The sequence below is a fragment of the Sorex araneus genome, chromosome 9 (assembly GCF_027595985.1).
Source record: "Sorex araneus isolate mSorAra2 chromosome 9, mSorAra2.pri, whole genome shotgun sequence".
In the NCBI taxonomy this organism is placed as follows: domain Eukaryota; kingdom Metazoa; phylum Chordata; class Mammalia; order Eulipotyphla; family Soricidae; genus Sorex; species Sorex araneus.
In genome coordinates, this window is record NC_073310.1 from 32,770,475 (window position 1) to 32,785,440 (window position 14,966).

The following is a 14,966-nucleotide window of genomic DNA, read 5'->3' on the forward strand; positions in this document are numbered from 1 at the left end:
CTCTCAGTGATCCTTTTCTAGGAACTTAGTTTGTTCCTTATGTACTTCAAGCTTACAGATTAACTGCCCCAAGTGCAAAATACATTCCTATGTCATTAAATTCTGTTTAGGTTGTCTATAACATCTTTTTAAAACCTAATTTAAATGGGAGTTTACGTTTAATTTTTCTTCCTAGTTACAACTACTACTAATAGGTGTGTGCCATGTATAGAAGATATTTTATTCTTCACATATAGCTGGGATATTGCTATTATTATCTGTATTTTACTCACAAGGTAGAACTTGGCTCAAGATCAGTTAACCTGTTTGAAATGTGGGGTGCAAATCTAAGTATGTCTGTGTTCAAATTCCACTTTTCCCACCATGACATATAGTTTTTCACAGAGCAGGAATTTATTTTATTTTTCAGTTAGAAGTCGTCTCAGAAGGAAGAGGCTATTTTTTGAGGTCACACCGAACAGGGCTTGGGAGACCACAACATACTAGGGATTAAGTCCCCAGTTCCTGATGTGGGAAAAGCTATATTTCTTTGAGCTTGGTCCCCCGTGTTAAATTAATAAGAAGGCTGTTTTGAGATAGCCTTTTACATTTTATTAATTTAAAAACAGAGCCTCATTTTCTGAATTTTAGTGTAGGCTATCCTTCTGTTCTAAGCTCATTTGCAAGGCCAGAATGACTAGGATTCCAAAAAAAAAAAGAATACTATTCATGGTTCGAACTAACTCATCATCTCACTTTTCCTAACTGCTCATATTCACAAGGGACTCAATAATTCCCAAGGGAATGCTGCTTTTTTTTTTTTTTGGTCTAACTCATTCTTGCAGAATATCTTTCAAATGAAATAACACAGTTAAGTTTCTTTGAAAAAAACAAAAACAATCATCTTTGTGACTTCCAATAGTGACCTTAAGAAAGATGTATTTTGTGGGTGCAACTCCACAGGAGAAGAACTGTAGGAGAAAACTGGAGGAATAGCTCAGTGGCTTAGAAAACCTGTCTTGCAATTGTATGTCTGCAAGTTTAAATCTCTGGTGCTGCCACATGTGCAGTTCGATCCTAGTAAGTCTGCTATTTGAGCCTGGAAGCTATGACGTTCTCTGATACCTGGTGACACAATCAATTTCCTGCCACACCACAGTCAAGTGTGTGCAAGTGTTAGAGGATATAGATAAGGCAGAATAGAAGATAGGCAAGCAAAACATTACTAACGCAATGCCTAAGTTGTGTCATAACAAGACGATCAGTGGAACAAATCACATTGGTCTGATCATGACGGGGAAATCTTGGAATATCCAATACAAAGAGGAGATAGCCTACAATATGTTCTGACAACTCTCAGAGACATCCAGGTCCAAAAACACACATGTGACATCCAGTAAGAAAAACAGTCATTGCTCTATGTGGATTAATCAAAACTGATTGGAGAGGAGGCAGGCCAGATGTTCAAGGACATAACAAGCTCTAGCAAGCCCCACATCTCCATGTAGAGAGCAATTATACAGCATGCCCTTGCCCTACTGCTCTCTTCTTTAGTGCTCCCTCTTGTTTTTTGAGGACTATGCTTTGAATAGTTCTTCCATTAAATGACAGGTATGTCTAAAACTCAACTCTAAATTATTCTGTAAATCATCACAGAGCCTTAATAAAAATATATAAAAGAAGTATAGGGCTTGTTATGATTTATAATTGTGATTTATGATGTAATTCATCAAGAGTCCTCTACGTGCAGTGCCCCTTGCCAGGTAAAATAATGAACCAGAAAGGCAAAGTTTTGACAGAATGTTGAGGGTTGGGGAGCTGCGACACTCCTGAAGCCTACCTCAGCTTCAGATCTGTAAGTCTGTCTGGGACACTCATCCTGAATTCCATTGGTGTGGCCACCTCTGCTTTCCCAGCCTGCCTAGTCCCCGCCCTCTGCAGAAAAGTCCCATCTCCCCTGAGCCCAGACCCACCAGCAGTCTGTCCTTGAGCCCTATGACCTCGAGAGGACTGAAAGCACCTCCATAAACTGCACTAGGGTCACCCCCTTAAACAAGCTGCAGGGTCTTACCCGGAACTGCCCCCCATCGCCGTCATCAAGCTCCAGGATGTAGCCGTCCACAGGGCTGTGGGTGAAAGGCGGCATCCTCCAGGCCAGCGTGACACTGTTATTCCGTGTGCAGCATTTCTCCAGCTGCAGCAGGGGGCCCGGTGGCACTGTGACAGGGACCCAATGGTTTAGTCCACCCTGTGTAGGATGCCAGGATGTCTGCATAGTTCCCTGCCCCATCCCAGAAGCCTCTAGCCCCCTTAAGTAAAGGGGCGCTGCAGCTCCATATGGGCCATCCCCAGATGACACGCAACCTCAGTTTGGGAGTCTCACAGTCAAGGTGGCTGTGGGGAGGGCAACATAGAGCACTCAGCATTACTCCACCTGACAGGATGTCTGGAATCTGGAGGAAGACCTGGCACGTACCTTCAGCTCCTAGCCACTTCCCACTGAAAACCACTGGTTTGAACTCTCAGATCTGGGCAGAGTTCAGTGAAATTCTAAGAACAATGTTCCATCCTTTGACCTCCTAAATAGACCTGTTGTTTGGGCCCAGAATGCAGCCTACACCTGAGCTTGGAAAGGTGTGGATGCTGGGGTGTGCAAAATGCAGAGACACACACTTAAACCTATGACTGGAAACACCAAAAGGTCCAGGGAACCAGACCCAGGAGAAAAAAAAAAAGGTAATCTTACAGTATCAAACAGTCAACTCCCCATATGGTCCCCCAGCATTGCCAGGAGTAATTCCTGAGTGCAGAGCCAGGAGTAACCCCTGTGCATCGCTGGGTGTGACTCAAAAAGCAGAAAAAAAAAAACAACAGTCAACTCATGTAATTAGGGATATAAGTAAAACTTAAGTTAATATAATATAAGTATCATGAATATAATATAAGTATCATGAACTTAATATAAGTATCATGAATTTTACAAAGTGAGAATAGGAGAATGTTTTCATTTTCTAGAAGTGTTCAGGCTCAAGTGGCTTTAGAAGTAAGATACACACTGACATTTTTTGAGGGGAAAGGCATCCTCTCAAGTATTCTCTGGGGAACTGGGGGTCATTCCTCGTGATATTCTACCAATCAGCCTTTGGGGGCTTTCAGGGCTACACCTGGCGATGATGGGTGGCATGTAGTGCTGGAGATCCAAGTGGAGTTAAGCAACCCTGACCCCTCTGCTATTTCTCTGGACCTACTGACATTGGCAGTGGGATGGACCATACCAAGCAGTACTCAGGAGATACTCTTGGCTCTGCCCTAAGAGCTTACTCTGGTGGTGTTTGAAGGATCATATTGCCCAGGGCACTAATGTCAGCCACATTGAAGACTTAATCCCCTGAACTATCTCTTTGGCCCCACATCCTTTTTTTTTTTGCCTTTTGGGTCACACCCAGCGATGCTTAGGGGTTCCTCCTGGCTCTGCACTCAGGAATTACTCTTGGCGGTGCTCGAGGGACCATATGGGATGCCCGGGGAACAAACCCGGGTCGGCCGGGTGCAAGGCAAACACTCTACCCGCTGTCCTATCACTCCGCTTCCAACAATCCTAACATTTTTTTAAAAGAGAAAATTGAGACTCCAGTCTGGTCACTGTCACTGTCACTGCCATCCCATTGCTCATTGATTTGCTCAAGTGGGCACTTGTAACGTCTCCATCGTGAGACTTATTACTCCAGTCTGGTAAAAACAATAAATACTATTTTGTTGGCAGATGAGCTGGATGCAGCTCCTGTCTTGATTAGGATGGACTGCCTCCTTAAAGAGGCTCTAGATCTCCCCTCTGCTGGCTCTGCTGTTTGCTCTCTGACTTCCTCTACAAATCTCCCTGAGCATCCAGTCTAGAGCACCTGGAGCAGCATCTGCCTCTCACTCAGTCTCTCACTTGCCTGAGCAGCCCCCGCCTTCCACAGCAGCGGCCTCCCTGCCTTCACCTCCTTTCCTGCTTGTCTACACCTCGAGTCACTCACACTTAGGACAGGTGGCACTGCCCAACCTCATAGGTGCAAGCTGAGTGTGAGAGTGAACCTGGAGACGTGCAAGAAACTTGTATTTTCTTGAGTCTAAAATGAACCACAGTTTTTGCAGCTAAGTCTTTTCTTGAATTCTCTAAGTATGATACTCAAGCCTTTGATAGTTAAAAAAAAAAAACAGCAACCCAGATTTTTTTTTAATCTCTACTGCATATGCCCTTTTGAGAGGCAGCCTTTGGAACAGAGCTCAGGGTCTCACCATCTCTTGCTCATTTTGTAACCTGGGACCAGTCACGCAACCTTGTTCACCGAACTTGTTCCACGAACTTAGCTCTTCCCACCCTTCACCTGCTCATTCTGACCTTCTATTGCCAACACTTTGCTCCCTGGAAAGTAGTTTTCTGTGATTGCACTTCTCTCCTTCACACCTCAAGATACCCACTGGAAAACTATGGCTTCCTCTTTCCCAAAACCATAGAGCACCTTGTCACTCTCAAACACAGTATTACAGATTTGTTAGTGCATTGTCTATTTCCTTGTCTAGAATATCAGCTTGATCTGAGGAAGGAGTTTGTAACTTGTTCAACATTGTGTCTTGAGCACTTAAAATAGTGCCTTAATACATGGCAGACACTCAGTAAGGTTCTGAATGAAGACAGGATCCTCTTTTACAAATGGGACAGTTCAGGCTCAGACTGGAGTTTTACCCACCCCAGCTTACACAGCTAACGGGTAGCTTTGTGAGCTGGGACCTGAATCCACAACTGTGGTAACAGCATCTCCCCTCCCTCCTCTGTCCACTGCCAAGACTTCCAAAGATCCTAAGCTGCCATCTCAGAGTAGTGCCTCTTCAGAAAGAAGCATGGACCGAATCGGGCCAACCGCGGCTCACCCCTACATTTCATCTGAATGAAGTCCAGTTGGTGGATTGCCTGAAGCAACGGCTCGCTGTCCAAGGTCAGGTCAAACTCTGCAGATACTTTGGGCTCCAGGGCACCTTTGACCCACTGCTCCTGAGACACCTGGACACGCTTGATCAGAGCATCCGAGATCTTAAAGGGAAACACAGAGGTTAGGGATTCAATTTACCAAGAAAAAAAAAATTCTGTGAAGAGTGGTGAGGATGGGTGAAGGGGGTTGTGAATGGAAAGGGGCCAGATGGGAAAGGAAGGCTAAGAAGGGCCAGCTCTCAAGTCCTGTGAAATGATCCCTGCTAGTCTGACAGTACACAAAGAAAAATTCAGTCTATTGTTTACGTCGTATTTTCAAAAGTGTAATTATAGTGAAAGTAAAGAACACTTGATGTCTAAAGAAATTGGGTCGAGACTTTTTGGGAAGCAAATGATGCTTTAGAAGTATACAACAGCATACTTCATTATACCTCTCTGGCTGAATCTAGCACTTTGTAAATTGAAGCACATGTTTGTCCCAGGATTTGAAGAAAGCATTTTCTATACCCCTGAAATGAATATATATTTTCCATAGAAAATATTCGTGTCCACATAGTTTCCTTCAACTTGTTCTTCAGTTTCTGCTCCAAACCTTTATTGCATGACCCACAGCTCTTTTCCTGTTGGGAAGTCCTGCCTGTTTAGACATTTGCACTTGTATAAGAATGATGATTCTAAGTGCCCTTCTTGGGGACCAAGAGAACTCATAGTTTCGCTATAGATGGAGAACTGAGCACCCATCTGTGCACCCATCTGTTCCTGAAGTATGCTTATGACATCCAGCCAGCCCGGCCTCTTGGCAGGCCTCCCACTGACCCTGCAGGCATAAGTCACCTGCCCAGTCCTACAGGACTCTGCACACTGGGTAATGGGTCACACAGGCTTGGCTAACTCCCTCTTCCCCCTTCCAGCTTGTTGACAAACACTGTCCTTTCCTATTAGTTGGGGAATGATTGAATTTAGGTCCCTGGAAGTCCAAACATAAAGTCACAGGATTTGTGCCTTATAGATGATGCTATTTGACTTTCTTTGATTATGCTATTTGACACAGACCAAGTTCACAACTCCTGAGAGGCAGAGATGAGATGAAACCCTCTGTCTTCTGGAATAACCGAGCAAAGGAGAATATACTCGACTTCAAGGGACTGAAAAAGATGTTCCTAAAAACATTGACTGATTTGGGGGAGTGAGAGTAGAATTCGAGTAAGGAAGCCAAGCTTGCCTCCTGTCCTGGGGAGCCTCTCACCTGTAGAAATCCAGAGGGATCATTTTCCTTGATCACCTCCAGACAGTACTCCATCAGTCCTGTCGACTGGCGCAGCTTCAATGTGCAGTGATTGATCTGGTCCCAAACCATCTGTGGTGAAAAAATAAAAAATCCCCAGTAATCATCTCATTAGAGAAAAGCAACCAAACTGCATGGTCAGAAAAATAACATGGAGAAAGCTGTGGAAGAGACAGCACTGGTCTTGACTGTCTTGTACCCTGGCTGCCCTGCTCCTGTACTCCCTGTGTGCTCAACACTGGGAATCAAAAGGATCATTATCCAACAGGCAAGGCCACTATGCCTAACAGAGCAAACGTCCATCACTCTGGAGAGCTAAATGGAGGCAGTGCCTAACCAGGAATTCCTTATGACTGTACACAAATTTCTTGTCTCCCTCCCGCTTGGCAGATCATGAATAAGCTGCTTTGCTTTGTGAATTAGGGGTTGTTCCCAGCATTCGTTCCTTCTTTTCTTGAGAGCAGTATTTTCTGATTCGGTAGGGAGTCTTTGTGAAACAGATTTTGTCACCTGAACAATGAATCAGCCATTCTCAATGTGGTGTGTTCATAGGGGCCCTGGATGCACTTAATGTCAAATGAGGGAAGATACCTCTTATCTGTGATGAATATTGATAATTTTATTATCATTTAGAAATAATATTGGGTGGATGAAATATCATAGAGAGCCTGAAGAAGAAGGCAGAACTGGAGACCTGAACAGAGCCAAGTTTATCACCAGCATTGGTGACTCCAGGTCTGCAAAGTGAGAACATACGTCTCTTAGATGGAAAAACTGGTAGTGTGTGCAGACTGAAGACAGCAGGACTCAGCTTGTCTTCTGCTTTAGAGAGAGAACATGGGTTTTTATGGGCTTCAGAGGTGGTCACCTGAGTGTAAGTAGGTCTAGAGCAGCTGTGTCATTCCTTCCTTTGTCTCATTCATTCACTTGTTCGCCTAATATTGACCCCATGCCTACTGTGTGCTCCACCTCACTCTAAGGACAGAGACAGAGATGGCGATTGAACCCATCAATCACCAGAGTAACTACCTTCAGCTTGTGTTCCCTCTCTTTAGTAACCTTGGTAAGCAGCTTGGCTTTCTGTCGAGTTAAAGCATCCACCAGTGCGTCACACTGAGCCACCAAGCAGGCTTCATAGTCTAGTCCATTTTCCTGGGGGAAGCAAAAAGCATTAGGGAGAAGACACGCTAAAAGCTGGTGAATGTTTAAGACAAAGACAGTTCACAAAAGCTCAGCACAGATTTAGATACAAATTTATTTAGCTGGAAACTAGTAAACATGAGCTATGGGAGGGGTACCATGAACCTCAAGGCAACTGTAGTCATTGAAACCTTGTTCAATTAAATATTTAACAATCTTGGAAGTGCTCATGAGAGGCAGTTAAGAAGAACATAAGCCAGTTTCAAGTTGTGTACAGCAAAATCCCATTCATACTGTACGTATGTGTTTGTGTCTAAAGTAATGAAAAATATGTTAAGATGGTGATTTGATTTGCTTGAGAAAGTAGCAGAGAAATATGAGTGAACTTTTTCTTAGTTTTGTCTGTTATTCTTTACTTACTAAAATTTCTGTAACACATACTTTTGCTTTAGTAATCAGAAAACAGTTCTTTAAAAAAGAACAGTATTCTTGTGGTAGGGTTTTTCTTTCTCAGAATTAAGAGAGATTCCTTCTAAGTTAAGGACTCAGAATAAGGATTAGCATGGGTTCAGACTTCAATTAGGGGCTGAACTGTGTCGCCTCCAAATTCATACTTTCAAGTCATGATCCTCAGTACCTCCGCATGTGACTATATTTGGAGAAAAGGCTGTTCAAGAGGTAACTGAGATTGAATAAGATTATTGAGATAGGTCCCACTCCAATATCACTGGCATCTTTAAAGATTAGGACACAAACATACAATGGGAAGACCGTGTAAGGACATAGATTGAAGACAGCATGCAAGAGAGAGCAAGCAAGAGAGAAGGGTCTCAAAAGAAAATAACACCTTGATCATGGACTTGCCACCTCCAGAACTGCAAGAAAATTAATTTATGTAGTTTACCCACCTCACCTGTGGTAACTGGTTATATCTGCTCCAGTGTCTGAGACATAAAAAATATAACTTTAAAATGCCTTGTAGCTGAATTCTACACTTAATCCTTCTGGAAAGGATATTTTTACTAGACTTATCAAGAATTCAGAGCCCTCTGAACTTTCGTTCATGCAGAATTTAAATCCTTTAAGCCACCAACTGTTTATTTGATCAACAGTTCCTCTGTAGGTGCACATTCATAGAGACTCTCCCCTATAAACAGATCTCCTTAAGATTAGTGTGTACTTTACTAATCTGGGTCGAGCTCAGTATGTGGCAGAATTGGGGCATGGTGAAAACTTTTTTAGTAAATGGTGCACTTCTACACTGATGTATTGATGACGTGGGTACAAAAGCACCATACGCCAGTACCACATAGGATGATAGGGTCATGCTGGTGCTACATTATTTCTCCCCAGATCTCTTTCCATAATTCTCTCTGAGTTTATCCTCTCTCCTATCAGGTGTCACCCATGGGGATTGAGTGTGGTCCTCCTCCAACATATGAACTGTGCAATTCTATTATTGCTCAACCCGGACCATATGCTTTCCATTTCTTCAAGATTCCTCTTATATACCTCCTATCCGAGCTACCTCCCCAATTCTGGAGCTATACTTACCTGGATCTGCTGCAGAATGTTCTTAAGCTGAACCAGAAACTCCTTTGCTTCTTTTGCCTTATCAGATACTCCATTCAAGGCCTGAGATAATTGGGCCTAAAAAGATATCAAAGGTTGGAAAGGAAAATTAAAGGAATACCGTTTGCATTTTAGTCAGAAGAACTTGTGTTTCCAAGAAGGATCTCAATTATAAGTTATCCTTATGTATAAAGAGGCCTCTATTGAGTTATAGTCCCTAAAGTGGCCAATAATGAATCAATGATTGATTGTTGCTTAACCTACATATTTTCATCTGGATTTCAAAGTTTTCATAGAAGTAAGGATTGTTTGTAAATTGGTTAAGACAGGATACCCTTGATACTGCAGAATCCAGGACAAGAAGATAAAGAGTTCTTATGGTCTGGGTCTGAAACCTCTTCTCTTTCATGACAGTTTTATCTCTCATCAACAGTACCCTTGAATGCTTCTATGCATGACCCAAGAGGTCAGAATCCAGGTTTTCCCCACCTACCTCTTCACAGTTACCTGTGGTCTTGGGTGATGAAGATAGACTAACTGATTATGTTGCAAACCATCATGCCTAAAATGAGAGAGGGAGAGATAAAGAGAGAGAAGTAGAGAGAGAGAGAGAAGAGAAGTGTCTGTCATAGAGACAAGTGGGGGTGGGGTGACTTGGAGGGGTTCGAGGGAAACTGGGGACACTGGTGCTGGAAATTACACTGGTGGAGGGATGGGTGTTGGAACATTGTATGACTGAAATCCAATCATGAACAGCTTTGTAATGCTCTATCTCACGGTGATTCAATTTAAAAAAACTAAGTGCCTCTCCGAGAGGCCAACTGGAAGGAAGGGTGCAAATGGATTTGAATGGGGGGGTAACGTTGGTGAAGGGAATTGGACACTGAGGGAGACATTGGCATTGAACTGCTGTATGCCTGAAACCAAATCCTGAATAACATTGCAATTTCACAGAGCTAAAATTTATGAAAATAAAAAAATAAAATGGAGCCATGTCTTTGGGTCTAATATAAAAGAAAAAAGGAAGTGGGCTAATCGGCTATAGTTCTGGGAATTATGTCATTGACCTTAAGGGGATATAGACTTCTGATGATAGCCCCATTCACCCAGCAGATTCCCCACCCTACAGAGAGGGCTTTAATGGAGATAAGACACAAAGGGAATTCAGTAGGTAAGACCCAAAGGTGGAACAAGCTAAAACCAAGTCTATGACTTTTGTACCAAAATGCATATATACATGACTGCATTTGTCTTTGAAAACTGACTTATGGCCTTGATTTTCAACAAGATCTTTCATTTTCCAAGTTAAAAAACCCGAGGGCAGAGCAAAATAGGAACAGAAAGGAGAGGGTCATCTTCTGCTTCCCACCGGATCCTGGATCCTCACGCCACTTCCCACCCCATCCCCCACTCCCACACTCACACACACTTTAGGTCTCTGCTGCTCAGATATTAGCTTTCCAATAAGCCCTTTATTGTGATGTTGTAAAAAAAAAATTACCCTCTCCCCTTATCTTGCTTATTCTTTATAACCTTTATCACTATTTGCCATTGGTGTGTTCTCAGTCTCTATGCCCCTCTATAATGAAATTTTAAAGTAGGGACCTTGTTTGGCTTGTTCAGAGTTAGAAAGAGCCCCTGGTACTTTTTTCACTTGATACTTTTGCAGCATTAAGCAAATGAAGAAATGAATCAATGACTGTGATTCTATACTAATGGTTCTTAAAGTGTGGTTCCCAGACCAATAGCATCAGTATCACTTGGGAATTTGTAACAAACACATTCTTTGGGCTCACTGATTAAAAAAAAATCTGGGCAAGTTCAGAAATGCAGAAATGTGCCTTTTATTTTTGGAGAGGGGTAGTCACACCTAGTAGTGCTCAGGGCTTCCTTCCGGCTCTCTGCTCAGGAATCACTCCTGACAGACTTGGGGACCCACACAGGGTGCCAGATATTAAACCTGGGTCAAAGCATGCGTGGCAAATAACTTTGGCAAATACTTCAGGAATGCACATTACTCCCAGGAATTTTGATATGGTTTGAGATTTCCTGGAACACAGAGACACAACAAAAGTAGAAATCTCTAAGGAAGCTGGTAAAGGAAGTAGAAAGGAAACAGGGAGTGCTGTAGAAGAGAAGGAAGACACCTGGGGCATTTTCAAGCAATCAAGTGAATCTGAATTTTGTTCTGCTCTGAGAGTCAGGAGTTTCCATTTGTGGTTCAAGTAGGATGCAGCTCCTGGGAGGAACTTATTTTTTTATCTTGCTTTTTTTTTGTTGTTTGTTTTTAAAAAGGAAGTAGGCAGATACATTTTCTTATTTACATTTTTGTTTGGGAGCCACATACAATGATACTCAGGGGTTACTCCTGGTACCATACTCAGGAATTATGCATGGCAGTGCTTTAGGGGACCATGTGGGATGCTAGGGATCGAACCTGGGTCAGCCTTATCTGCTGTACTATTGCTCTGGTCCCAAAGAAAGATAGTTTTTATTGAATTAAACTTACTTAAAAAGATGTGATCAGGAAAGAAGGAAAGGCATACAAACTCAAGAGAGAATAGGAGCTTGAAAGAGAAAGCAAGCAGGTAAAGACACAGATGAATATGTAATCAAGGGAGAACAAAGGCTTGAAGTGTAAACTTACTTGGTTTTCTGGTGGGGGGGCAATAGGGAAAGGGTTGGGGGTTGGGAGTACATCTAGCAATGCTCAGGAACTACTTCTTTTTTTTTTTTTTTTTGCTTTTTGGGTCACACCCGGCGATGCACAGGGGTTACTCCTGGCTCTGCACTCAGGAATCACCCCTGGCGGTGCTCAGGGGACCATATGGGATGCTGGGAATCGAACTGGGGTTGGCTGCGTGCAAGGCAAACACCCTACCCACTGTGCTATTGCTCCAGCCCCCACAGGAACTACTTCTGGCTCTGTGCTTGGGAGTATCTCCCAGTGGTGCTTTGGGGACCATGTTGTGCCAGGAATCGAACTTGGGCGTCCTGCTTTCAAAGAATGCACTCAGACCATTGAACTCTTTCTGGCCCCTCTTCTGTTCTCTTCTCTTTTTGGGCATATCTTAAGGGCTACTGTAGGCCCTTGCTCAGGGGACCACATGACTCTGGGAATCCAGTGAATGTGCTCCAGTTCATTGAGTTATCCTTCCTCTTGTCTGGAACTAGCCTAATTACTCCTACTCCCATCGCTGACTGAGGTCCCGCCTCCCATGGTTCACCCATTCTATACCACTATTACAATGATCTGTGCGGGAGGAATATTCCATGGGTCTTACTGGAATGACAGAAGGGTTCTACGTCTGCTTTGACCAACAAGACAGTCACTAGCCCTACATAGCTCTTAGTCTTCTAAAGTGGGAACTGGGTTTTAAAATTTTATTTACTTTGTTTTGCAAGTCCTCCCCCATATGCAAGTTGTTACTGTTCTGGTCTCCAGAGATCTTTATATCCATCCTTGGAGGGGTTCAGATCTCAGGTCAACACAGCCTACCCCCAGACAGCTGCTCTTGGAAGGAGATTGCAATGACAGGGTGGTTCTTCTGTGCCGTGGAATATCTTTAAAGCATGAATTTTCAACTGAAGTATATATGTTACCACAATGAAAGTATCACACTCCCTCCTGCCACCCTTACCCACATAACCCACAGCACAGGGCCAGGTGAGGATGAACCTTTTTCCTCTGTAAGAAGGAGAGACCTCCCACTGACCTAAATGTTTTAGATGGCAGGACTTTTTTTTTGCATTTCTGGACAGCACCTCAGCAGCAAAGCAGGGACTGCAGAAATGCTTCCTAGCTCACTAAAAAGCAAGATGATCTTGTGACCAGAGAAGTATGGGAAGACAGGACAAAGCCTTGTGCACCCTTGGCACTCTCAGCACCCTGTGCCAGCTTGAAGCCCTGAGAGACTCTTTAAAGCCACCATGGTTCAGTCCCAGCCAGCTCTGGCCACTCAATCTCTACCCCAGGACCGCCTTCTGGTTGGCAAGTCGACTAGCAGCTTGGCAGGGAGCTCAAGAACAGAGAGTTTGAGGACACAGCAACCTTAGAGAAATTTTCACTGACAGGGCAATGATTTCATAATTCAGTAAGTACAGCCTCCAGGCCCACAAGATTTGGCAGTTGATTTTTTCCTGTTTCTTCTCACCTGAAGAGGTCACTCAAGTACATCGAGTACACAACATTCCAGTGCCTTGCACTGTGCTCAACAATAAGGTCCCTGAGCCCTGTCTGCTGGCTTCTGAAGTAGCTGGGACCACATGGGTATCATTGTAGCACTGTCATCCCATTGCTCATCAATTTGCTCGAGCGGGCACCAGTAATATCTCCATTGTGAGACTTGTTACTGTTTTTGGCATATCGAATACTCCATGGGTAGCTTGCCAGGCTCTGCCATGCGGGCGAGATACTCTCGGCAGCTTGCCGGGATCTCCAACAGGGACAGAGGAATCAAACCCGGGTTGGCCATGTGTAAGGCAAATGCCCTACCCGCTGTGCTATCACTCCAGCCCAACCATGTGGGTACTGGTTATCATTAAGGGATATACCCATAAGCACACATTGATACTTTTATTGACCTTTGTTCCTTCATGTGTGAAATGGTCACAAGTCACTCCTTGCTAAGGGGACAGATTCGGAGAGAGCTTTGGAGAAACTGAACCTAGCTATTCTAAAAGAAACAGGGGTAAAGATAGAAATAATTTCTCAAGGTAAAATTGTTTTACTTAGCAAATTTATTACTAGAAATTTCCAATATATTGCATTTAGTTTTAGTTTATTGACAGGCATTTCTTTTCTGGAGTGCTGAAGGAGAACACTTAAATTGTTCTTCTCTGATCTGGAACAAGGGCCTGCAGTCTGAGAAGTGAGAATGAATTATTTCATTTCTGTGAATGTTATTAGCATTAAACTCTTGTAAAGATTTTTAACATATTGTTGAATGGATGTTTACATAAATCATAGTTGTGTTTTATATTTGCCCACACTCATCTCGCAAATGGTTAATGTCCAAGATATATAAAGCACTGATAGAACTTAACAAGAAAAAAAAATCAACCCCGTAAAAAATGGGGGGAAAATTGAATAGAAATTTCCTCAAAGAAGACATACAAATGTCCAACAGAAATATGAAAAAATGGCTCACTTATCAGGGAAATGCAAAGTAAAACAATCATATCAGTAAAATTGACACATATCCTGAAGAATAAAAGCAACAAGTGTGGGCATGGTTGTGGGGAAAAATGAACCTTTATCTACTGCTGACAGGAATGTCAACAGGTCCAATCTTGGAAAACAATTTGGACATGTTATAAATCACTATCACTGTCATCCCATAGTTCATCGATTTACTTGATAGAAATAAATTTCCATATCAATCTATCAATTTCCCTTCTTGGCATTTATACCAATAGTCAAAAAACCCTTGTATTTAGAAAAGACATTTACGCTCCTATGTTCATTGCAACACTATCCACAATAGTCAAAATCTGGAAACAACCCAGGTGTCTGAGAACAGAAGACTGGATAAAGAAATTATGGTATATACACACAATTAAATACTACTTAGTTATAAGAAAAGACAAAATCAGGGGACTGGAGTGATAGTAGAGTGGTTAGGACATTTGCCTTGCACATGGACAATCAAGATTCACTCCTCAGCATCCCATATGGTCCAAGAGACTCCTTGAGCACCACCAGAAGTAACTCCTGAGCACAAAGTCAGGAGTAATCGCTGAGCATTGCTAGGTGTGGCCCAAAAATTTTTTTAGAAAAAGCAAAGACAAAATCATGCAATTTGCTGCTACATGGATGGATCTGGAGAGTATCATGTTGAATGAAGTAATCAGGAGAATAGGACCTCATACAGAATAATTTCTCTTATATGTGGGACATAAAGAAATACAGTAAGGAAATAATTAATGCCAGAAGGCAACAGAAACTTATAACTGGTCTTTAGTAGGAAGTTTACTATGATGGGGGGAAGTGGAGAGATAGCAGTGGTGGGGCACTGG

At 42.9% G+C, this 14,966-nt stretch overlaps 1 protein-coding gene across 2 annotated transcripts in view; it reads right to left on the reverse strand.

Moving 5' to 3' along the window:
* TRIM67 (tripartite motif containing 67) overlaps positions 1-14,966 on the reverse strand; it is a 65,093-nt gene that overhangs the window by 13,722 nt on the left and 36,405 nt on the right. Inside the window, exons 2-6 of one of the 2 annotated variants that reach the window (XM_055147306.1) lie at positions 8,931-9,026; positions 7,266-7,388; positions 6,198-6,308; positions 4,900-5,053; positions 2,051-2,196 (exon numbers count right to left, since the gene is read on the reverse strand). In XM_055147306.1, coding sequence (XP_055003281.1) covers positions 2,051-2,196; positions 4,900-5,053; positions 6,198-6,308; positions 7,266-7,388; positions 8,931-9,026 — 630 coding nt within the window. Of the gene's footprint in view, positions 1-2,050; positions 2,197-4,893; positions 5,054-6,197; positions 6,309-7,265; positions 7,389-8,930; positions 9,027-14,966 lie in introns of both variants that reach the window. The other variant, XM_004620315.2, reaches the window with a different exon arrangement.